Source organism: Oxyura jamaicensis, chromosome 2, assembly GCF_011077185.1.
Source record: "Oxyura jamaicensis isolate SHBP4307 breed ruddy duck chromosome 2, BPBGC_Ojam_1.0, whole genome shotgun sequence".
NCBI lineage: Eukaryota > Metazoa > Chordata > Aves > Anseriformes > Anatidae > Oxyura > Oxyura jamaicensis.
The window spans coordinates 6,540,595-6,565,996 of NC_048894.1; the positions used below are offsets into that span (position 1 = coordinate 6,540,595).

Genomic DNA, 25,402 nt, shown 5'->3' on the forward strand with positions numbered 1-25,402 from the left:
ACTACCTCTCCTCCAGGGAAGTCCCAGCTACCTGTATCGCAGGGCTGCAAAACTCCTCCTGTCCACCCTCCCCTCCTCCCAAACCCATACTCAGCAGAGAGGTTTCACGATCAATTCTTTCCATTTTCTTCTGCAGAAGCCAAAATCTTTTGCCACCAAAAACCCAGACCCACCTAAATATGCGATGTCTCTGCAACAGCCACCGACCCTATAAATTACTCCCCAGTCTGGATCCATCCTCTGGGTACCTGAGATGAGTTCACCACGTAGACCTGAACACAGCATATTGCAAATCCCACCCGCATTATGTCCAACCCTGACATAAAAACAGCAGTCACCAAAAACGCACGACGCCTTTTCCCAATTCCTCACCCTCAACGCATCAAGCGGCAATGAAGGGTGCAATGACTTTCCAAGGGCATGTACCTGTTTAATTATTCAAAAGCAAATTGACTCAGGCACCACGGTATGAAACACTAAAATATGCAAACGAAGGAAATTAGGGGGAAAAGCAACAAAAGAGGGAAAACGACCGTGGTGAGAGGAACACATGGGGGCCCATTCTGATCTCCTTGCATGCTTGAGTGTCTCTATATGTTTCTATAGAAGAAGAAAAGGTTGTGAAGTAACAGGGTAATTATTATTTACCCCTTTCAGCACATTGACTAGGATCTTGAAACCAGCTAACCATGCCAACAGCACCCTAAATAGAGTGTTATTTTCACCCATAGACACGAAGCAATTTCTGAAAAAGGAAAGTTTACACCTTTCTAGGCAATCAAATCTTATTGCTGGGAAAACACTTGTTTCAACATAGGCTGTATATATCAGATGCAGGATCTGACCCATCAGTGATTCTCATTTATTCCATATCAAGGGCCTGAAATACCTCATTAAATAATAAGAAAAAGTTAACTGAGAGATACTTTAACACAACTTCTTGTTATTTTTCCATAAAACATGAATATCCCATTAAAACAAAGAGCATTTGATTTTGGCTTCGACTGAAACAAATGTCTTTCCAATCAAGACCTCCAGTGAATTGAATGTCTCTTGTAAGCAGGTGCCACTGTGCTCTATTTTCATCCAAACTGCTGAGAATAAGGTAGAAGAAAATGACAAAGTAAATTGAACAAGAAGGTGTCTGATCTTGATGAATAATTCAATGACGCAACGCAACAAATACGGATTTTTTTTGTTCTGGTAAATGCAGTTTACAACTGTCCTTTGCTTAGAAAAATGACCTTCTCCTTGTAATTATGCTTTTGTCTTTAGGCACTGAATCACGGTCTCAGTAATACTTGCGATTGCAGTTCACAGCTCCTACTGATCTCAAAGCACTCCACTCGTGCTATGTATCTAATCTTTAACAAAATAATATAACGTCTGAAGATCTTCAGCTGTAGCATTAGGCACCCTGCTTGCTGACTGTTCTTTAATTGCTTTGGTCACTTTCCTTGGGTCTCAAAAAGTATCTTTTAATAGAGCTTGTAGAGCAACAACCTGCACATGGACTCGAGCCACGGTAACTGCAGCGTGATGGACGGGTCAAGGCAGGAGCGATGCCATCTGCCAGGGATGCGACAGCTGAGCAGACACCTAACTTCTTATAGCAGCAGCCAGAACCTGAAAGGTGAGGATTTTGTGATCCATATTCAGCATTAGCTGAAGTCTACTAAAAGTACATTAAGTCTACTTTTGTCTGTTAAAAGGTTTTAGACTAGACCCACAGCAGGAAAGCAGGACCCAGGGCTGTTGGACCGTATTTCTGCCTTACACCATCACTGACTTCTTGCATTACACTGGGCAACCTTTCTTCACCCTTAAGGGTCGAACTTGTATGCTTATAAACAGGCAGTGCTAACACTAAAACTAGTGGAAACATGATTTAAAAAGCATCCACAAGGAGAAGGGGAATAAGCTCTTCTCCGTGGAGAGAACAAAGACTGGCAATATTAAACTGTGGCATGCCAAAGTTCAGATTGTTGTGAGAAAAGCTTTTTAAGAGTCAAGGTAGCAAGACGTGGGCATAGGTTAAGCACCACTCCCATTCCCCAGGGTACTGACCTGACTCCTTGGATAATAGCATGAACAGACACCCATCGCTCTTACCCTTACAGAAAAGTCACCATGCAGACAGGACTGCCAGAGTCACAGGTCCAGAATAAGCATGGCCACATAGTCTGATAAGAGAATTCACTGGGGAAAGACCTGAGCTGTTTGCGAAATCTGCTCCCAGAAATATGTCCTTTATTCTTGACAATTAAAAAAATATAAATAAGAATTAACCTGTCAGCCTCGTTGTATCCACAGCAAAGACAGCAGCAGCAGAACCCCCACTCACTGGCGAGGTGGGCACAGCTGGATGACCTAATAGCCACAGATCCTGAGAAATCCTCCTTAGAGCTGTGGTACAACACAGTGCCTTCAGGTCCTTGTGTAAGTCACACCTGCCATATCAAGTGAACACTACATGATCATGACTTAAAAAGACTCTTGCATTTTTTTCATTTATTTTTCACCAACTCTGCTGCATGTCTCTTTCTTGATACATAGCCTTATTACAACCAAAAGATACAGGAAAGGATCCAGATAGAAACAAAACAAAAACACAACCAAACAAACAAAATTAACCCTACCAAACTCTGCGATACAAGACCCATAGCGAGTAGGATTGGCTTAAACACAAGTAAGGACCTAAGAACTCAGGTGCATATTTTTTGTCCTCTGCAATATAACAGCATCTCTTGCTCATGAATACTTAGATTGCATTTGGCCAGTTGGCAGCACTTCTTAACACCTAACAATCTAATAAAAATATATTTTTTCTCTGTGCTAGACAGATCTGCCCACCTTCAACCTCCACTACCCATAAAACACACAATTTATTCAAGTACCTTTACTCAGAGTATAATTAACCTTTTCAACATCCAAAAGCTTCTGTGCCTCTTAAATGAACAAAGAGGCTATTAATGAACAAAAATACTTTCCTGATCAAATGTTTGATACTAGTTCTGGGAATACAGGGTATAATATTACTACAGACACATTGTATATTATATAGTATATAGTTCACACATTTTCTTCCAGAAGGTTTCTGTTTTCTGAGTATCATCATATTAGCCTGATTTTTATACACCATGAGGATACTTCAGTCAGGTTACTGTACACACTCACAATATGAAACTGCACAACACAGTCATGAAAAAGAAGCCATATCTGCCTTAATTTTAAGCCAAAGAATAAGATTAATGTGATTTTATTAATTTCAAGGTTAGACCGTAAGAAACCTTAATTATCACACACATGGACATAAGTTTTCAAGGCACAGGCCGCGAGCTCTTGGCAGCCCATAAGGTACGAGAAACAGGCCCGTTGTCTAGGAGACTTGAATCTTCCACATAAGAGATCCAAGCCCATACTGAAAAATTTATGGAACTCAAAAATTTTAAGTCTGCAAATCAGTGACCAAGAGGCATGTGAGCTGTTATCTTCTTTCCCTGGTGCTAATTTCTTACAGGGGTGAGAGATCAGGACTGGACTGAAGGCTTGAATTCACCAGTGCCCCACGTCTTCTGGTGAGCATGTTGTGCGCTTTCCATCAAGGCAAATGCTAGCTTTAGTTCTGTAATTTTATCTGTGTTTTAAACGAAAAGATGCCCTGAATCCTGCACCAATGCAACTGTTGATCACACTCTGTTCGGTAACAGAAGCCCTGTCAGATATTTAGCCTTAGTTACCAAAAACTACCTTCAGGGAGTACAAACATTTCCCCTCTGGCATCCTGTCAGTCACAGCGAATCTGTAAATAAACTGTCAAACTCCATTCCAATCATTCCCGAATCTGCAAGGGGAAAAAGTAGTAAAATTGGTGCAGCTGGTTGGAGTCCCTGTAGAACAGGGCTGATTTCACAGCTTTAATATGGTTCACTACTTCACAGCAAGTCCGATCTGATATACAGCATGCAGAAATGAGTGACACCTTTGCTAATCATTTTCTTAAACTTATCACATGCGGAGGTAATAATGGACGCAATGACTTTCCAAGGGCACGGCCTGGTTAATTTTTCAAAAGCAAACTGATTCAAGTTCTGCAAAATTAAAAATCCACTAAGACACACTGTAAAGCTATCTAAATTATGGAAAATCACAAGAATACAGGGGAAAAATAAAAGCTCTGCTCATGGCAGTCTTAGACTCTTCTTATACCAGCATAGAGTAAGTAGGAATACAGCTACTGCATATAAGCCAAGGATTTAACTGGAGATGCTGACTATAGCAAAGACTAGTTAAATAAAAGGGGAAAACCCATGCATTATTACCTAGAACATATTGGCACCCTTGTTTTATAATTCATAACTTACAAAGTAGTTCTGAGAGAGCTGGTCAAGAATTTTTCTGCGAGATATTTTTTGTTGGACCATGACAGCTAATCAAAGGATTTTTCAGGGCCATGACAGAAAATTAATAACTGAAGAAAGATCAGAAAAAGAATAAACATTATCACCCCACTGCCTATGGACTCACCTAAGATGTAAATCACCTGATTTAGAGCAGGAACAGAACCTGAACCGGGGTCTTGCTTTATCTCACAAATTTTCCTTCACCATCAGGTTATACAAAGTCACATTGTCTCTCTGGACCAGTGAATATTTCATAAGTAGAATAGCCCCAAGCAGAAGACAGGCTGACTCTAAGCCCAATAGCAAATGCACTGGCTTGATTTATGTCAAATCCAGGTTCAAGACACAGCCCTGTTATCAGTCAGAAAAGGGATTTCAGTCGCCATCTCCAAAAGGAGCTGCCCCTTTCATGTTTCTTCACAAAAGCCCCCTGCAGTGTAATTTTAATTATGTGACAGTTTGAAAACAGATTTTGAAAGCATAACTTCTTATGAAACAAAAAGGTAGGTATTTGATTGCACACGCTTCCTCAGTCTCCTACTCTTGGGACAAGCAAAACTTTTCATGGCAATAGCTGAACACACCAGAGGAAAGGATTAGGGTTAGTTGTCAAGGTCAGTATGACTGCAATGAGTATGATGATGAAAAAAATAACATCAGCCCCTAATTAGGGTCACTGTAAATTCAAACTTCTGTATTCATCCTGTCTTTTTCAAGCTCAAAAGTTGGCTGTCTGGAAAGAGGAATACAAAATGTCTTGTGATTTACCTTATGTGCCCTGGCATCCCGCGCGCTACACGTGTCAGATCTGATGTACCAGAGACATCGTGCTCACCAGGCACAGACTGCATGGCCTGTCAGCTACTAGCTCCAACCTCCAGAAGAAACAATAGAAACACTATCCCACATCTTCCCCTCTCAAAGAAATCCAATCCATATGCTACATAAGTTTTAAGCAAAAGCAACGACTCCTGTCCTCCAGAACTGTGCACCAAACTGGTTTATTCTCCTCTACATGTATCCAAGTACCTCATCCAAGGCACAAATAAACCACCATGAACCTGAAAATGTCAGTGACTCTGGACTGGACCCCTGTACATGTTGGCATACAGGGCCCTTAGGAAGTTTTTCCATCAGAGAATTAACCACAAAAAAAAGAGAAATCTCTGGGCCCAAATTTTATTTCCCATATAACAACTGAGCTACTTTATAATCCTTATCTGATAATAACCAAATCATCCTCAGAACACCCTTAACAGCTAGGAACTATCATCGTCTGTGTTTTAGAGGTAGAAAACTATTCACCTACATGAAGTAGGGCTACGTGCCATGTCTCCTGAGCAAGAAAGCAGCACCCTTATCACACCACCTTTTCACTGCAAACCACGGTCAATGCTTTGCTTTAAAATCAATGAGACATCAAAATCCAGCCTGTATACTTCTTTCCATCAAAAAAAAAAAAACAATATCGTTTCAATTTCCAATACGAAAGAAAATGGTTTATTGGATTGTCCTTCCAGTATCAAAAAATAAATAAATTTACTTTGCATACCGAAGTTTCAGTCCTAAAAGCCAGCAGTGAAACACAATCCTCTGGCAGACAGCTCAGCAAAGCACAACAGCTCATGACATGACATGAACCCTAAGATAACAGCTGACAAAAAGGGGACTTTAGGTAAAAAGAATGAAATGGTCCCAGCGGGAGTTGTTCCGGGGCACCTGTGCTAACTCCCCTGCCAAAACCATTTTAAACTCTCCAATGGCCACAAACGATAAGAAAAAGCTATGATGAAAGAAAGTCCACAAGGCTACACCTGTGAAGTGAAGTATTTTCTCAAAAATACTTTAGATATAGAGGCGGAAGCAATTAAAAACAAAAGAAAAAACGTGTGCTGCTGTCTTTGTTTTCACCCAAGCTGAACTTCCCCTGCGATTGAATCGCTGGCTCGCCGGGGCAGCTGGCTGGGATCCCGAGCCGCGGGCAGGAAGAGCTTGTCTGGGAAATCAGTGCGGGCCTCAGGCCTGCCTCTTTGGAGATGTGCCCACACAGACACACTCACCCAGCCTTACAGACCAAGGTCTGTGCCACACTATGGCAAACTGGACCTGGTGATGAAGGAGCAAAGCTCTCGATGTCTCCCTCACCTCAGTTTTTACTGTTAAGGTGTGCTTTCAGGTCCCTGAGACTGGAGGAGGGAAGACCTCCTCTCAGTGGAAAAGACCACACTGGGGAATGTTTAAATAAACTAGACATACAAGGCCATGGGACCTCGTGGGATGCATCCATCAGCGCTTAGGCAGCCTGTTGGTATCACAGTGAGGCCACCCTTGATCATCTTTGGACGTCATGGCAACTGTGGGAGGCTCCTGAAGAGTGGGAGAAAGCAAATGTCACCATCTTCAACGGGGGAGGAGGATACAGGAACTACAGGCCACATAGGCTCACCTTGATCTGTGTAAGGTGATGGAGTAAATCCTCCTGGAAACCATTTCCAAACGTGATAGAAAGGTTACTGGGATTAGCAAGCATAGCCTTCTAAGGTGAGGTGACTGGTTTGGTGGGTGAGGGGAAAGCAGGGGATGTGATTTACCTCACCTTCAGCAAGGCTTTTGGCACCGTCTCCCACAACATCCTCACTGACAAACTGATCGAGTACAGACCAGATAAGTGGTCAGTGAGGTGGATGGAGGCTGGCTGAGCTGCTGGACTCAAAGGTGGTGATCAGCAGCACAAAGCCCATATGGAGGCAACTCAGTGCTGGGGTACCCCAGGGGTTGATACTGGAGCTGATACTGTTCAACACTAACAACCATAGATGATGGGGCAGAGTACACCCTCAGCAAATCTGCAGGTCATCCAAAAATGGGAAAGGTTGATAAACAAGAGGGTTTTTCAGCCATCAAAGGGACCTCAACAGGATAAAGTGAAAGGGCCAACAGGAACCTCATGAAGTTTAACAAGCGGAAATGTAATGTCCTGCACTTGGGGAGGAACAACTGAGAGTCAACTGGCTGGAGGCCATCAGCTAGAAAGTAGCTTGGAAGAAAAAGGCCTGTGGTATCAGCATGAATAAGAGAGGTATCAGCACGTCAAGGGAGCACTGCTCAGCACAGATGAGACATCTGGAGAGCTGGGTCCAGTTCTAGGCAAGAGCAGTACAAGAGAAACATGGACATACTGGAGTAAGTCCAGCGTAGGACTGTGAAGATGAGTATGGGATTGGTACACCTAACCTACGAGGAAAGGCTGAGAGGGCTGGGAGTCCTCAGCCTGGAGAAGGCTCCTGGGGGATCTTGTCAACATGCATCAATTGCGGGGGACAGGGGGAAAGCGTCCAGGCAACAAAGCCAGATTCTTCTCAGGGTCATCCAGTGACAGAACAAGTGGCAAAGGCTACAAACAAATACAAGATATTAAAGAAACTCCTTCCAAATTATTTTTTTTTCTGACCTGTATAGGTGATCAAACACTCCAATAATTTTCCCAGAGAGGCTGTGGAGCCTCCATCCCTAGAGATATTCCAGACTCAACTGGACACTGTCCTGGGCCATCTCCTCCAGCTGGGCCTCCTCTGAGCAGGGGATTTGGACTTGGATGATCTTCAGAGCTCCTTTCTAACCTCAAACATTGTACAATTCTAATTACCCATAAGCTAAAACACAGAACCATGAACAGATAAAAAAAACCTTAAAATGACTTGAAAAAAAATCAGCCTACAGTGTGAGATACTCATTTACAAATATTTATTTTTCATCATTAAATACTCTAGTTTGTACAGATGAAATACTAAACCTACATAAAAACCTACTTTGAAATACAGAATCTAAATAGGGAGAAGGGAGTAGGAGCAAAACAGAAATCTGGTCATATGCCTATAATTAAAAGTGCATCTTCAGTAGTCAGGGAAGAACAAACTCAAGATGATAAAATAACTCAAGTAAGCACTATTATGAAGGTTTATTTTTGACTGATAAGTAAAGAAATTCTTGAAGACATGACAATTATTTTGTAGAGCAGAAGCTTGTGAAGGTAGCCAACTCTGCTTTGTGGGAGCATATTTGACCCCAGCTAAGCCACCTGATTTCAACAGGAATTGGATAGGATCAAGGCAACACAGTGCAATTTTAACTTGTGATAATCTAGCCCTAAAGACTTTACAAGAAACAAATGTGTCTGAAGCTACAGACTACAACAACAGGTAATTTACAGCTACAGAATTGAGATAACTTTCTATCCCCAACTAAGGCTGTAGATGTTCCATTCTTTTCAAGTTTTTTATATAACATTTCTTCAGAAAATGACAGTACATCCTAGCATACATAGTAATTTGTTTTTCCAGTGAGGAAAAGAAGAATATATAGACAGGACATGACTAAATTAATTTGAAAAATTCCTGATTTTAAAGTGCCTGGTGTTTAACATTGTGATAATTGCAGGGAGGAGAGCTGTCCCTAAGTATATAAGGAGGAGAGAATAGGAAGCACTCAGATAGTGCAGAGAAAGAGGCAGACGGACAGATTTACTTGACACGCTCTCTCAAAGCCCTGCAGGCTTCATCAGCGGTGCTTGTAAGGCCTTTGAAGTGTAGCTGTTGCACAGCTTGTAAGTCCCTTCCTCTGGAGCTGCCGAGGTTGTGGTGTTATAAGCTACTTAAGCTCCTTACTCCAGATCTAAGCAAACGGCTTGACGCACTTACAAGCTTCACTCCCTCTTATTCTGAAGATTTTAAGCTGCTTAGCTTACTGCCTTCAACTTTCAAATTCCTACAACCAAATCCTACCCATGAACCATGCACCCATACCTTTATTAGCCTGCTTCTCTTCTCTGCTCAGGATCCTGACTCTCTTGTGCCAAGTCAACGGCAGAACAAAATCATCTTTTACAAGCTTAGCCCTCCCAAAGTCACAGCCAACACCTGAATCCTATTGTTTGGCAGCTACCCGTCTGCATTTTCAGGAATCAAGGATTTACTGTAAAGCAAACAGATTTTCCATCCTAACAAAGCTTTTTGTCAAGGAAGTCTATTTTTTGGTTACGGTTTTCAAAAAAAAAAAATGTGCACTGGCATAACTTTGCTCTTGTAAATGTGAGCTTTTACTGTTAATTTTAGATTCGGGAGGAACTGCAGAAGCTTTTGGAAGCAAGGCTGCTTATACAGGAGAGATGAGTTTCATCTAAATCAAGCTGGTACCAGACTACTGGCATTTACAGTTAATAACGTTACAGGAGAGCCTTTAAACTAAGAAGCGCAGTAAGGCTGGCACAAATGGACATGACACATTTTCTAGGCCTGAAATCATTTTAACTTTGTATCCATAAATAAAAGATAGGACAGACGTTAATAAATCTGAATAAGAAACCACAAAAAAGTAATTCCACTTTAATCACAGCACAGAAAATAAGCTACTGAGCCAACCGTGTAAGTGCTGCTACACAGACACTAGAAATCTAAAAAATACAATAGAAAACCTGAAGTGTTTAGTTTTCAGTGAGAATATTGACAGAAGCAGCAGAGTAGTAAAAGGCAGATAATCATTACCATGCTGTAAAATAAAAGAACAAATCATATTGCAAAGCTATAGAAAATCACAGCGGTGAGATTGTTGATATACGTTAATGAAAACCTGGAGCCTGAACAGACAAGCAAGCTAATTGGCCCAACTTGTAACACCATCACAGAGTCATGCGATGGTTTGGGTTGGAAGGGACCTTAAGGACCATCCAGTGCCACCCCCTGCCATGGGCAGGGACCCCTCCCACCAGCCCAGGCTGCCCCCAGCCCCATCCAGCCTGGCCTTGGGCACTGCCAGGGATGGGGCAGCCACAGCTCCTCTGGGCAGCCTGGGACAGGGCCTCACCTCCCTCACTGGGAAGAATTTCTTCCTGATATCTAATCTAAAATCACCGTCTTTTACTTTAAAGCCATTCCCCCTTGCCCTATCCCTACACCCCCTGACACAGAGTCCCTCCCCAGCTCTCCTGCAGCCCCCTTTAGGCCCTGGCAAGCCGCTGTGAGGTCTCCCCGGAGCCTTCTCCTCTCCAGGCTGAACAACCCCAACTCCCTCAGCCTGGCTCCACAGCAGAGGTGCTCCAGCCTCTGAGCATCCTCGTGGCCTCCTCTGGACTCACCCCAACAGGTCCCTGCCCTTCTGGTGCTGGGCCCCAGAGCTGAGCGCAGGCTCCAGGTGGGGTCTCACGAGAGCAGAGCAGAGGGGGACAATCCCCTCCCTGCCCTGCTGCCCACGCTGTGTTGGTGCAGCCCAGGACACGGCTGGCCAAGCACACATTGCAGGCTCATGTTCATCTTTTTCATCCACCAACACCCCTGGGTCCTTCTCTGCAGAGCTGCTCTCGATCCACTCATCGCCCAGCCTGAATTCCTGCTTAGGACTGCTATCCATGGAATCTATGTGGTTTGAATATCACATCAGTATTGGGATCATACAACAAGACCACTTGCCCAGAATGATGACAGTGACAAACACAAAGAGACCGGAGAGACTACCTGGACAGAAAATTGTGTAACACTGCGAGACTGCAGTTAGCCCTTTATGAGTTAGGGTAAACATCACACTCATGTATCTACATGGTATATAAGCTTTACGCTATGGTATATATGTTAAATATGCTACAATTACTCAAGAAACCTAGAAGAAAAAACAAAGACACAGGTTCAGAAGGTTACTACCGAAGAACCCCTCTGAAATAGTTACCATGAAGTATTTAGGTATACTGGTCTAGGAAGAGCCAATAAATCAAAATAAATAAATAGAATAAAAATCCACAACAGAAATGTTATTTCAATGAAATGGAGTACACCATAAAAAGGAAAGAGGACATTAAAAATAAAGGCAGCAGACGAGCCTAAAATGCTCATAAAGTAACCCAGACTATTAAAGACCAATGTATGAAGAAGCTCTTAATTCAGGATGTGTTTGAAGACATGTCCCAGAATAAGGTATCAACAAGGGAGGCATAAGAACAAATAAAATAAGTAAATGAGGAGAAATAGATCAGATCCTATGTTACCCATATAGAGGGTGCATAGAAATCAAGTGTAAAATTGTTAAAACGCTCCCTGTGGGAAATAAAACCTAAAAGAAATGGCAAAGGGGATACAGGGGGAGGTCAGGAGAGCACAGCATTCAAGGAGATCAATAGGGAATAACTATTCGCCGTTTCTCATAGTAGAAACTGACAGAGGAGCAAATGAAATTATCAGGTGAGATGTTCAACACAAAAACTAGGGGCTTCTCACACAATGCACAGCTCAGCTGAAGTGCTCAATGCTACAGGATACCATGGGTGCCAAAAATCGACATGCTTTTAAAAAGCCATTATAGAAGTTCATGGGAAAAAGTTTGTCAACAACCATTAAATAATAAATTAAAAAAAAAAAACTCAGGCTCAGGATGTTGCTAAATTGCAGACTGGTGGAAGCTGGGAGGATATAGTAGATGTTGTAGCCTTCCCCGTGTATTAGAGACACGGAGGAGCCTTAAATTGCTAGCCTTTTGGCCTGACTCAAGACAGCCTCGTTAACCTTCACCAACAGCAGCAAAACCACTTCAGGGTTGAGCATTCTTGAAAGTGTCCCCTCAAACTTCTGCCACTTTTGAATGAAAGTCTGAAAACCAGTTCAAACCAGAGCTGGTCCCAAAAGAACTCTCACTGGGGAAAACAAACCTCGCACATTTTTCCTTTCCCCATCACAAAACACGTGAAAGTCTTTTACATTGAGCGTTTAAAAAAAATCCACCCTCAAGTCAACAAATAAGGCAGCCTCAAATCTTAAAGACATTTGACTGTACCGTGCCTAAATTTCCAGGTATAGCCATTTTCCCCTGGATGTGTTTGTTTTAAAAGTTATGACAAGTCTCACAACCTTTATTATATTTATCATGGTTCTGGAGATTGCAACAATCTTGACCTTTTTTCCCACATCCTAATGCAATTTCAAATTAATCTTCTCTGTGTAACAAGAGTTATCAAATGCCACGGAGCATGTAAACCACATCTTGACTGCTGAGAAAACATCTCTTAACAGAACATTATTTAGGCACGCATTTAAGCTTCATTGACCTCGTAGGTACCTGAGCACTTGCTTGCATCAACCATTTCTAATCCTGACAGCACCAAGAGTTGATGTGAGCTCGAAGTTTGCACTTCAGCCGCAAGACTTTCACTCCATCACATCCTACTGAAAGGGTGCCTGGTCAAGATGCAGTTTTGCCTTTTTCCACTGTCATGAAGGGCATAACACAATAAAGCTAAAAGAGAAAGCATTCTTTATTTGTCAGAAGTAATTAAACATGTCACTGACTTTCTGCAAAGCTCAGGAGTCATCTGGGAAAAGAGCAGTATGTCCCCTCATCCATCTGAGTGACAAGGTCAGAGCAGCCCTCACTTTCTTGGTTGCATCTCCATCACTGACTCTGTTCATCATGCTGTAAATTAATCTGTAAAAATTTGGAGAGAGTACCTACTGTAATTAGCCCTATCTGTCCAAATGAGGCAAAACGAGATGGGGTGGCAGTTGAGGGCTCCAGTTGGCTTGTGGCTGCTGAGTGACAGAACAAGGTGAGTACACCAACTTGATTTGGAAAGAGAACAACAAAAAATTAGCCTTGTGTCTTGTTACATTTCTGAGACAAGGCTTCGAGACCTTCAGTTACCAAGAGGCCAGTGATAAAATGCTTTTATATTTTTATTCCTCGTTGCGAAAATTTTGGTTTGTATATCCAGTTAGAATCCCTCATCTGTTGTCAAACATTCTTCTGCCATTCACCTCAGCCTCCCGAAGGCTCCTCTTCTCCAGGCTGAACAACTCCAGCTTTCCCAGGCTTTTCTGCTCAGGGCAGCTCCCTCTAGCCCTCAACCACTTTGGTCGCCCTCTGCTGTGGTTGCTCCAGTTTTTGCATTTAGGAGCCCAAAAGGGGGTGCAGTAACTCCAAACGTGGTCTAATGCCTGCTGAACAGAAGACTGTAGCTCACTTCCCTCAATAGCCAGCTGTGATGTTGATGCAGTCCGTAAGCTGTCAGCCTTCATTGCTGCAAAGAAGCATTGCTGGCTCTTTTTTAGCTAGACCTCCCAGGTTCCTTTCAGCAGTTTTTCCCCCAGCCTCTTATCAATGCAGGGAGTTTGTGTGCCCCAGGTGCAAGACTTGACATTTTTCCTTGTTGAATGTGATGAGGCTCCTGACAGACCATTCCTCTATTTAACATGCAACTTACATGATTTATTCAAGTCACAGGCATGAGCTTCTCATCATCATATCAGAGGATAATCCTGGAGATAGAGCTGAATGTGTAAAACAGGATTAAGTGCAGATAGGATGAAGTAGTGTGATGCACAGCTCACCTCTTTGGCCTTTTCTCATTATATCATAAGACCTTCCCCAGTGTTTATACTTACAGCTACTAACACACTGGAGGTCACTACACTAATAGTTCTCAATTCTGAGAAATTTGGCCCAAGCTACATCGCTGTTCAAGGGATTTCTGCAAGGAATTGCTAAGCATGCACTGGGTCACGGACGACATGACTCAGTTTTCTTGCTGGCTCTCAGCAAGAGGAGAAAAATTAAAGCTAGGAACTCAGGAAACTACCTCAGAGCATGCCTAAACACAAGTAACATCACTAGGATAAGCTAGATAATGGGATTAAAATCTCTGTATTTAATCTACACATAAAAAATTAGCTGAACTAGGAATAAAGCCCATAAATAAATGCATACACTTTCTTCTAAATGTACTTTCTCGAGTCAAAGCTGGGGTTAATGAGTAAAGAAATTCATTGCTCATGACTGCACAGGACCTGTCCTGCAACTAGACAAGCAGTTGCAATTTCCACCACTACTGAGCCTGCAGAAAGTCTGTTTTCTCTTGGGTTTGTTTCCTTCTAAATTTTCTGTGGACTTTTAAAGCAGACAGAAGCCCTTCAGGACTGGCTGCCTGAACTGGTAAAGTCAAGGAAAAGATTACAGGAATCTCTCTTTTTTTTTAATCTTTTGGGGGAGTCTAGAAGACTTACCCTATTAGATATGAGGGAAGAAGTGCAACTAAAATGACAAGGAAGTGTATGTATTTGGATTTTTTGTATTTATATAAACCTACGGATACTTATGGATACGAACCAAGTATGTCCTGAGGTAAAATCATTTCCGCCTCTAAGATCTGAATAGCAGGACATCTGTGTAGTTAAATAATAAAAAAAAATAAATAAATAAACATACCAAAACTCAGAAGTTTTACAGACAGACTTCTCGCTAAAAAAATGTTCCAAAAACAACTTCCTATTGGTTATCTGTTAAAATTATTAATAATATTAATAAACTTGTGCATTTCTCTTTCTTGCCAACTCCAACACATTAGACAACGGGTACACTTGTGACCCAGAAACACTTGGGGTTTTCATGTATGAGTGGCACTGGAAGGTCAGGGAGAAGTTAGTTTGTGGACACACAAAATGGATTTGGTGAGGAGGAAGAGGAGGAAACACTGCACTGCTGCGGAAGAATATGACATTTCAGCACACGAGGATACATCAGCTATTTTCTTTCTAGGCAACAAGGGATGTACACTGCTTGATGCCCTGTATCTTGGCAAACTGAGCATTATAATTTTCACAAAACGCAGAATGCAATGATGGAATCACTTCTCAGTACTGTGTGGGATTTGGTAAAGGATGAGCTGCTGTCCTCTAAGGGTCTAGACATGCCTTTTTTCTCTCCTGGTTACAAAACAATTTTAATCACGGTGGGAAGGAAACAGTTATTCCATCCTGTTCTGTAGCCGAACCATGAATCAAGATCTGAGCTATCAATTCCCCCTCAGGAATCCTTTGTTGCACAAGTTAATTTACCTTTCCTCTTATGCAAACCTGGTGTCACCTTACTGTTTAATATTGGAAGTTATTGACAAGGGAAACGCTGATTCATGAAAGTGAGATTTTGTTCTAATGCATTCATGTGAAAACAAATGAGCCTGCACCGTTACACGGCCCTTCCTCTCGCTCACATTTCATTCCAGCCCTGTCAGAATTTCCAGTGGGGTGAGCGAATCCTGAGCAAATCCCGCAGCAAGTTTTTCTCAGTCAGGGACCAATGAATTGGATTTCAAAGAAAAGCTTCATCCTTAGTGCAGGAAGAGCTGCCCTCGGAGTGTAAAAGGGCACTTACAGACTGCAGCTGAGCTATCTGAAATTAGGGAATCTGTTTATCTAGTTTGTTTCCTATTAATATTTCCTTCTCTCTGGTGACCAGAGATAGGATACAAGGGAACTCCATGAATCAGGGGAGGGTCAGGCTGGGGGTTAGGGAAAGGTTCTGCACCCAGAGGTGGTCGGGCACTGGTACAGGCTCCCTGGGGCAGTGGGCACAACACCGAGTTCAAGGAGTGTTTGGACAATGCTCTCAGACACGATACGGTTTTGGGGCGGTTCTGTGGAGCCAGGAGTTGGACTAGATGGTTCTTGATGATCTATGTAAGAGCATTTTCAAAAATCTTCCAGAAGAGAAACCCAAGCACTGTCAGCCTCAAAACCACAGCCCATCTCCCGCCAGGGAAAGCTCAGTGTTCCTAACCCAGGAACTCCCCATCTACACGCCACCACTGCAAGCAGGCACTCAACAGCTGGCAACACCCTCTCCAAAGCGTGATGTATGGCAGGTTTTTGAGCTAGAATGATCTCATTTTTAGACCAGGGACAGAATGAGGACCCCAATGGGCAAGGGAATGGAGGAGCATGGATAAAGCACACCGACAGAGGTGCTTGAGGGTGACATTCTGGAGCTATGTCCTATGGGTTTGGTGAAGTAATGGGTATGAGAGCAAAGTTTAAACAAGGAAGGAAGTGTTTTGCAAACTCTGCAGTAGCAATTATTGAGCAGTCAGATATGTGAAACAGCACCATGGCATGATGGTCTTCATCATGGCACCAAAAAAAATTTAAAATAAATAAATAAATAAATAAATAAAGGTTTTTTCATTCATTCCAGTGACTAAACATTACAACCTCTTTCTGTGCAAAGCAGCGCTGCCACGTACTTGGCTTACCCAGAGCTGCGCTGGGCCAGCCATGCAGCAAGGTGTGCTCTCCCTCCATGGTGCCCTCTCTCCAGGTGAGACTGCCACAGGGCAGCTTTGATTACTTGGCTCTATTTCACCTCTCTGGATGAATTCTGAAGAAAACAATAGCTTAAAAATGAAAAAGGAACTTTTATACGGATGAGTAACCTGCCTGTGCACAACGCAGACGAGCCCAGGATGGCACCCAGACTTTCCTCTTCCTTAACTAGATTTCTACTGACTTCAGTCAGTTTAGGATACAGCATCTTAAAAAATATAAACCAAAGCATAAAGAACAACTCGGAATGATACAGTTCTGGTGCTAGAAAATATGCTTCATTTATTTTGGATGTTTTAATCACACGGGGAGATAAATAATCTGAAACTGGCATTTTCCTCGCTAGCTACCAGTGTTTTAAGTTAGCATAGCAGAACCAGTGAACATTTATTCAGGTGAACTCATGTATGTAATGGAGTTGCCTTTAGCAACTCTCCCTTGCTTGTGGGCCTCCTGTGACTATGCTGCCTAAAGTTTACCTTTATATTTCTCTGGTGATCACAGCTGGGCAGAATTTGGAGAACTTCAGACTAGAAGGCCTTGCAGCCTGCATTAGACACAGTGCTAAGAGGCCAAATGAAGAGGCAAAAGCAGCAAGAGGTTTATTGTAATACTGGTATTTTCCTAGCTCTTATCGAGCAAAGCATTTAATCTGATGTATTACACTTAATGAAGAGTCAGGAACTTGTACTGCAAATAACAGATCAGATATAATTGGAATTTGTTCCACACCACTTGCCTACATACATCAATAAAAACAATAACCACAATGGATTTTGGGCTCACTTCATTTGCATTTCTTAATTTAGTGTTTAACTAATTTAACAATAGTAATGATTTAATTCAAATTAAAATCTAAGGAAAATAAAACAATTTTAGAAAGCCATTAAAGATTTCATTAAGTTCCATCTAAATTAATATTAGCTTTCTTAGTATTTTCAGTAAATGATTTTTTTCTCTCACCGCTGAAACAAACACGAAGTTTCCTCTGTGCAGTCAAGCTTTAGACAAACCTTGTTAGATGTATTGGTATTATTTCAAGCAATTAATTAATATACATTGGAGTTATTCAGAGGAAAGGCACAAAAATGGCAGGAAAATGGATGAAGCTGTTTTTAAAACACAGCATTCAACTTAGATAATTGTTCTTTGAGCCTTTTATGCGGAGCTCTTAGGTATACACTGTCTGTTAGATCACATTTCCCATGCATTTGTGGTACTGCTCCTAAGCAGCAGATGCACAGGAGTTATCCAAGCCACACCAGTTTTACAAGACATCTTTCTGCATCTCCACATGCAGCAGTCACTAGCACAGGAGTTGTTTTTCAGACAAAAGAATTCATTTCAGGAATACGTCAGTTATACCAATTAAAAGGTAAGTTCTCTAAGTATCCAGTTCTGCTTCCTAGCCTCTAAATGGTACAGAAAAGTTATTTATATACCAGCTATATAGATTACCAGCTATCTAAATATATAGAGATTTAAATAAATCAATCTGTAAAAAAATCTAAATATATAGCATATGTATAGAAACTTTCCTGTTTTCATCAGTAGAATAAAAACATCGGTCCTAAACGTACTTTTGCTCTTGCAGTCTCCAGGAATCTGCAGCTGATTTTGGAGGTTTGGATGTGCCATCACAAAGGATGTATGGAGGACATAAGTGCAAGAAGCCAAACCAAGACCTCTCTAAACCAGAGCTGCTCACTAAATCAGTTTAATCCCTTGGTTAAAGCAAAAAATGGTGAAATGCTAAGGCCTCTGAAGAGCTACCTAGCTCATTTTCAAAGCACATAGAAGTGTTGGAAATTAGGTTTATAGTCCTGCACTCTCCTGGTTCTCATGATTAACCTTTATTCATGCAAATGGCAGCAGTGATATCAACAGGAACACTCCTGCAGTGATTATGCTTGCAAGTAACAGCTTAGCTAACATTTAAATTTTGCACTGGATTGTATTACAGCTCATAACTGCAACTGTAGTTGAAAGGATTTATTAATCCTTTAATAAGACACGAGTAAAAAAAGGAGGTTAAAACAAAAATAAAAAAGAAACTTTAGTCCTTCCAATTTACTTAAAAAGACAATTCCACCTTTTCAAACAGATATTCCAGCAGTTTTTTATTCTAATGTGCCACACTTCAAAAACTATGGCTCCAGATTTTCACCTGTATTTCCGTGGTTATCAGGCTTTTGCAGTCAAAGACAAAATTAGGTAGGAAATACAAAGCTTTGTATCACTTTCTCTGAAGCACAAGTGTTCACTTGCAGGTAAACTTAAGTCATTTAACTAGAAGTGCACTTAATTTGAAGAGATTACTCGAGCAGCTCTCCACTTGTACACTTGTATTACCATTATAATTAGAACTACTTCAAAACAACAAAAAGTTCAATTTTGACCACAATAAACACAGAGGAAAAAGATCAAGAGCACCTTGACTGAAGAGGATGAATGCTTTTGAAAAATATCCTTTAAAATCCCTCCAGCTCTGTGACCAGTGACCGCCTTTGCTCCAACGCTACTTACAGGGCTGCAACTACACAGGCTAATGTATGACATTATTTTCTGCTGTTTTGTATGCTTTAAGTAGCCATTGAGAGGCCTGAAATACATCGTTGATTGGCAACAATGCTGAGTGCCCTCCAGCTTCCCATAATTACCACTTCTTGAGATGCATACATGAAAATTGCTATGTACATATAAATATTGACATTTACCTGTTAGGTAGCAGATACCAGCAAGGGAGAGGGAAGGAACTGAGTAACTGAGTAGCCTAGCCCTGGAAAAAAAAACAAGGAAGAGGTAAAGGATGTGCTGGAATAGAGCTTTCAGAAGCCGTCCTCCAGCACATGGGTACCTCCCTGTAGCAGTCTTGAAGAGCAGATCACCAGGTGCACAGTGACGAATGCTGTGAAGAGCAAGTCTCAGAACTACAGGTTTCAGGGAGAGGAAAACACCAGCTCCACAACCTGCCTAGAAAACAAACTGCGTACTGTTTTCAGCCAAACTCTCTCTCTGCTCATTGATCAAAAGGTCTAAATGCATTAGACACTGTTCTTATCTTCAGAAATCAGCTGCAGACTGTCCTTTTAGCATGAAGCAGTCCTTTGAAGCATGAAGCATGTCCTTTTGGCAGCACCTAGTAGGGTCAAAATATGATCCTAGACCTTCTACCAACATAGCTCATATTTGAAACATAACAAGAGTAATCTATTGAAAATAGGGCATGAGAACATCCTGAAGAAAGCTTCCATCACTGATGGAGGACTTACCTAAGAACACTGAAAATCTGGCTACCAACTTTAGGCTAATGAAGCCCAGTGTATGTTCAGGTCAGTTAATCTGTTGTCCAAAATGTTACTGGCATTTGATACTGCATATGTAATACATTTGTATTGCTTAGCATTGTTACCTTCCATGATATTGTTGGCTTGTAAAAACAAAGAATTCACTATCAGGTGTTTGTGCATACCAAACACTTCAAAATGGAGCTTTCCAGACAGGGCATTCAGCTTGGTCACACTCCTATGTAGCTGTTCCTTTCAGTTAGTGTTACTGCAAAAGGAGAAGTACAAAAGCACGCAGGTTTGTATTTCAGTAAGATGCTAGCTGATTTCTACAATCAGGAGTGAGTTGAACTTTCCTCCATCAAAACTTCCAAAGACTTGTAAAAAGTATGCATTTCATAAGAATCAACAGAGATCACTCTTAATATTTCACCTCTAGGTGTGCTTAGGTCCCACTTCAGTAACATTTCTGATAGAGATTAACAAGCACATTTATATGCAGTAGTTATCCCCTAAAAAACTTCACAGTTCATTTTGAGACACTACCAAAAATAAAACCCTCTCTTTATATGTATGTCTATATATATATATACACACATACTTCTATTTTCAATTTCAAATTTCCACCTTTCAGAAATTTCTTGCTATGATCTTATTAAGCTTCAAATAATGTCAGATGGAAAAAAAAAAACTTCAACATTAGTGATAGAGAAAAGGTTGTTTTTAAACTCACTCTCTACTTGAGTAGTAACTGATGAACAATGCTTAGCAGGTGCTCCTGGACTTAGTTTTAAGTCTGTCTGATGCTGTACAATCACTGTAAGAGCTGCAGGAAAGAGACAATTTCAGATTCAAGCAAACTTTTTCTTTTTGCTCTTTTATCTGTTCTTTAGATTTTCCAGCTAGGAAAAGCACAGCACTGATGAGCCGAAAGGACACTGCAAAAGACCCTCAAGTCCAGGCTTTCAAAAGTCCAGGCTTTCAAACATCAAAGAGAGAAATTGTATCGCTGTCCAGAAACTGGGATCAGGAATTTCATGTCACCTACCGTATCAGCAGTGGATTTAATTCTGTGGATGCTCTAATCCCACTCTTCTGCACATCCAACCTTCCTGCTTGAGGTCAGTTTTGTCACCAATTCCGAATTCCAGTCTTTAAGTGCAAAGCTAAAAAACTTTCTGCTCCTACTTTCAAAGTTCTCTCTTTGACATGAGTAAGCACTGCACTTGAAACTTATTTTCATGAACTTCCCATCCTTTGGCACCCTTTACACTTGGACTAAAGCGACACTGTGAAAGCCCTGGAGCAGAGACCTGTCGTTTCGCGTGCACTATGCATACCTGTTCTAGTGCAGAGATTAGACAACACTTATACAGGCTAAAAAGCGTTTAAAGATGGAAAAAGAATACCCTCCGTATGCATTTTGAGGAACCACAGCCAGAAATAAGAAAGAAAAGCTGCCCAAATTAATCCTTTCATGTCTCAAGAGAATTAGATAGCCAAGTAGACTGCAAAATTCCACCCGTCCAAAGAAATGGGAACTTTTATTTGGTTTTTACTTGGGGGAGGGAGCATTTTTTTTCCTTGTATCATTTAAATAAGCACTGAGTAACTGCCCTCTGGAAATCCATGTCTGGAAGGAACCAAAGCTTTAGATACTTAAAGCTGTTTTAAAAACGTAGGCTCTACTCTGTTTTAAAGCAGGTTAAATCTGACTTGCCTAACCTCATCCAACAAACACAATCATAGCTAAAAGATCACCGTATATGTAGGCAAATAGAGTAGGTAGGGAAAGAATGACTTATCTAGTAGAAACCCTGTTAACGCTGAAAAACTCGAGTGTGGGCTGATGCAGCTGAAAGCATTGAGACACTTAGTGCCCAGAGCTGATGCGTAACGTGAGATGTGCAAGAGAAGCTGAATCACCTTAAATCAGAAAAAAAGGAAAGACAGGGTCTAGGGAATCTTGGAAGAGCTGATTAGAGTTCATGAACAGGCCTGTCACATTTGAGCAACAGAAAGGAAAATACAGAAAGACAGAGATTTAAAGAGGAAGAGAGATTTGAAATAATAAATATCTAGCATTTGACTCTGTGTTAACAAAGGTAAACATAGGATTTTACGAGCAGAATGATCATCAAAACAGGGGATCACTTAGGGTGATAGCAGCATTTGGTATAAATGAGTAATACAAAGCAATGTTTGTATAGCTCTGAATCAGATGAGCTTCCCAATAACTGCATCTCCTACAGATTCACATTTCTGAGACGGAATGAACAACTCTGATCCTTCAAACTCACCCTTCAATAACATAAATGATCCCTTTACTAAAAACAGGATACTTATTTTTAGAAAAAAAATCCATCTTGTTCTTAAAACTGTCAGAGCTTCAGAATCTACTACCCCACTGTCAATTGCTGCATTGTTTGATTTCAGGCTCTGCTAACAATCTGCACCTTGCTTGTCATTTGAGGTTTGCCTACCTTCAGCTTCCAGTTATTGAACCATAATGTTTCTGCCTGTAAGGCTCTAGAGTCCTATACCGTCAAGTTTCCTTTCCCAAAGAAGGTACTTAAGGACTGCAATCATGTCATTCCTTTGCTAATCTAAATGGGTTTAAAACTATAGATCAGTCTCAAAAAACAAGTGATAGAAGGTGATTTATTAGATAACCCAACTGATCTCCAAATCCCTAGCTTCTCGGGATCCATGAAGCTCTAACAAAACCAGTCAACTGACAGCTTAACTATTTTTCACAATACTGCTTGAACAGTACATCCACTGGAACAGTCATAAACAATCTCTCCCCCCCCATCAGGGTACAGGAATTGAACCATTTAAATACTCGGTCTTCTGCTGACCAAACATTAAAAGCGATTGTTCAAACAATGACAACATTTCATCATTGTGTCAGGAAAGAAAGACAGATCGTACCCCTTCCAACATTTTTATTAACTCTTCGGATTTTCTGTCTTCATTGCGTTTCCTGTATATGTATAACGACAATAAAACAAGCTAAAAGCAAGACAATAGCCACTACATGAAAAAGCCTAGAGCACGTAAGCAACTTCCTTATGGCACATTAGGTCATTTCCTTCAGAGACACTTTATCTAACCCATTTCAAAACTAGCTAGACTAATACTGTACTCTCCTGAGCCAAGCAATAATAAAAAGCCCTTTTTGTGAAAGACTTGGTCAGGGAGTTGGTAATGAGCTAACCAACCTCTCACTCCAGATCAATGGCTTAAAACCAAGCCTTGCTTGATGGTTCTTTAAACCAAGCCTTGCTTGGTGGTGCCTGAAGGCTCGGCTGGAGGACAGCGATACAAGTCCGATGCTCTGTGGGAAACAAGAGGAGCTGCAATAAAGTTCTTGGCAAGGCATTGCCCATCTCAGGCTGGCATTCTTTTCAGCCTGAAGTTTCATCAGAAAATACAAATATCCTCTGCAGCAGTATCAGTGACTTATCTGGGAGGAATATCCTGCCTTTGATGAATTCCAAAGTACTTTTTGAGCCAACACTCCTCCCTCAAATATACATGCCCAGTGGCATGGGGTGTTTACCCTTTGTCTGTACCCCATACTAAGCAGTTCACTCTGCCCCATCACTGTTCATGTATGTTCCAATCTGACCATTACCACCATTCACTATTATTTTCAACACAGGACTTCAACCTCCTGTCAAGGGCACTGTCCCCTAATTATTTTTAAATTGTTTTCACGCACTTGCTGAAGCAAAAGGCCCCTAACAAAGCCATCACCCTTGTGCTGCTGAAACCCCATCAGCGCTCTTGGCAGCAAACATCAAGAGACAAGCATGAAGCCAACACAACATTTTAGTATTGATTCCTCTAAGAAATTTAAATCCCGTAGGGCATAAACATCAATTTAATCTGTATGCAACTACAAAATGGCTTCACTCGCAGCGTTCCTCATTTCAGCCAAAACACTGCTACAGCTCGAGTAGAAACACACTCAGCAGTGAAGGCAAAGACTGAGAGAACAAGTACCCCAAAGCTGCTTATAATTTGTAAGAGAATTGGAGGCTACAACCATAGAAGCCATTCCTGTGAGGGTCCCAAAATCCGTGGCACCTCGCCTTGCCAAACCGGAGAGCCACTTATCATCAAGCAGACTGGTGACAGCCTCACGCCTCACCTTTGGGCTTCTGTGCCTCCACCTGACAAGGTGAACAATGAAACACAACAGCTCCACGTTACGCTAATTGATATTTTCTGAGGTCCCCTCGTTCCATTAGACTGCTCTCCCTGCAGACAAAGAGGCACACGTTATTACTACCCTCAGCCTGCTGAAAAGAGCATCAGATGAAAACATCACCCGAAGAAAAAAGGAAATTGGGGAACGCAGAGTCTGCCCTTGTGCAATCTTAGACTGAGCTCTTCAGAGTGAGAACGTGTATTTTCTGACCGCTGAAAAGTCAGGCCCAGCATGCTCTGACATCTCCTCATTTTTCTAGCACTCTGTATGACTGTCGTTTTGTTTAAGGATGCATCCCATTGTACACGTGACCAGCAAGATGCATTTTCACACCAGTAACATGTGGCACTTAAAGAACAAAACATCTCATTCTTGTAACAGTGCAAAAACACAGGCATGTCTGTGTCACCCCGGCCAATACACAAGCACCAAGTGCTGTCAGTAGAATTCAGTGCACCAACATTATTTGCAAGTGATGGATTTATGTACCTAACAAACTGTAAATTCCATAATAAACACCGACACGGGATTTTATGGACAACGCTTTCGCTTGTAAAACTTGGCACCTTCTATCCATCTCTCCCTGCTGATGATAGTTAGGTGGCAGAATCAAATTCCTGAAGGTACAAACATGACACAAAGAGCACAGCAGGCACCTGAAAGTATTAAGAACCCACCAGCAGAGGTACACAACGTGAACACTGAGAGCCATGCCCAAAGCTAGCAGCTTCTACACAAACACACACACACCAGAGAGTTTTTCTACCTGCAAGGCAGGATTTATTAATTGCCGCTGCAGTTCCGCAGCTCTAGCACACAGCATTCACGCACATACTGCTCAGATTGCCATCAACACAAAGGTTTCTATACTACCTGCACATCATTTCACTGTCTATTGGCTGCACGTGCAAACACCAAACACCTCCTTGTGCACTGCCTTCAGCATACCCACCACACACCGTGACAATGTTTCCTTCACCCACCAGTGGCCAGCGGGGCAGAATTTGCTCCCAAAAATAATGTTTTGTAGGTCTTCACCAGGACAGCTTCACTGAGTCTGAGCAAAGACCACCATAACGTTCTCCGGCCAGTGTCAGTATGAAGTTTAGGACTGCTTGGTCAGGAGTAGAATCAACTCTGAAGTGATCATCAAGATTCTTAAAGTACATACTGGCAGATCACTCTAAGCCACTGACAGTTTTATAGCTGCCGTGATCACCTGTGTCACCGAGCTGCACACACTGTTGTTTCCCTGTAAAGTTGCCATGGTTTTGACCAGCGAGGATGGATATGTTCCCTACTACAGCAGGGCCCCAAAGCATGCCACAAGCGTGTTTACACAGTCAGCATCTGAATTCCAGTTGC

At 41.7% G+C, this 25,402-nt stretch overlaps 1 protein-coding gene across 6 annotated transcripts in view; it reads right to left on the minus strand.

Annotated features, from left to right (window-relative positions):
- The window catches only part of XYLB (xylulokinase), an 82,047-nt gene that overhangs the window by 27,602 nt on the left and 29,043 nt on the right, over window positions 1-25,402 (minus strand). Inside the window, exons 17-18 of one of the 6 annotated variants that reach the window (XM_035318306.1) lie at window positions 20,552-20,644; window positions 20,028-20,086 (exon numbers count right to left, since the gene is read on the minus strand). The exons of the other annotated variants lie outside the window; for them this stretch is intronic. Of the exons in view, the coding sequence (XP_035174197.1) occupies window positions 20,049-20,086; window positions 20,552-20,644 (131 nt within the window). The 3' untranslated portion in view covers window positions 20,028-20,048. Of the gene's footprint in view, window positions 1-20,027; window positions 20,087-20,551; window positions 20,645-25,402 lie in introns of those variants that run through there. 6 annotated transcript variants of the gene reach the window in all.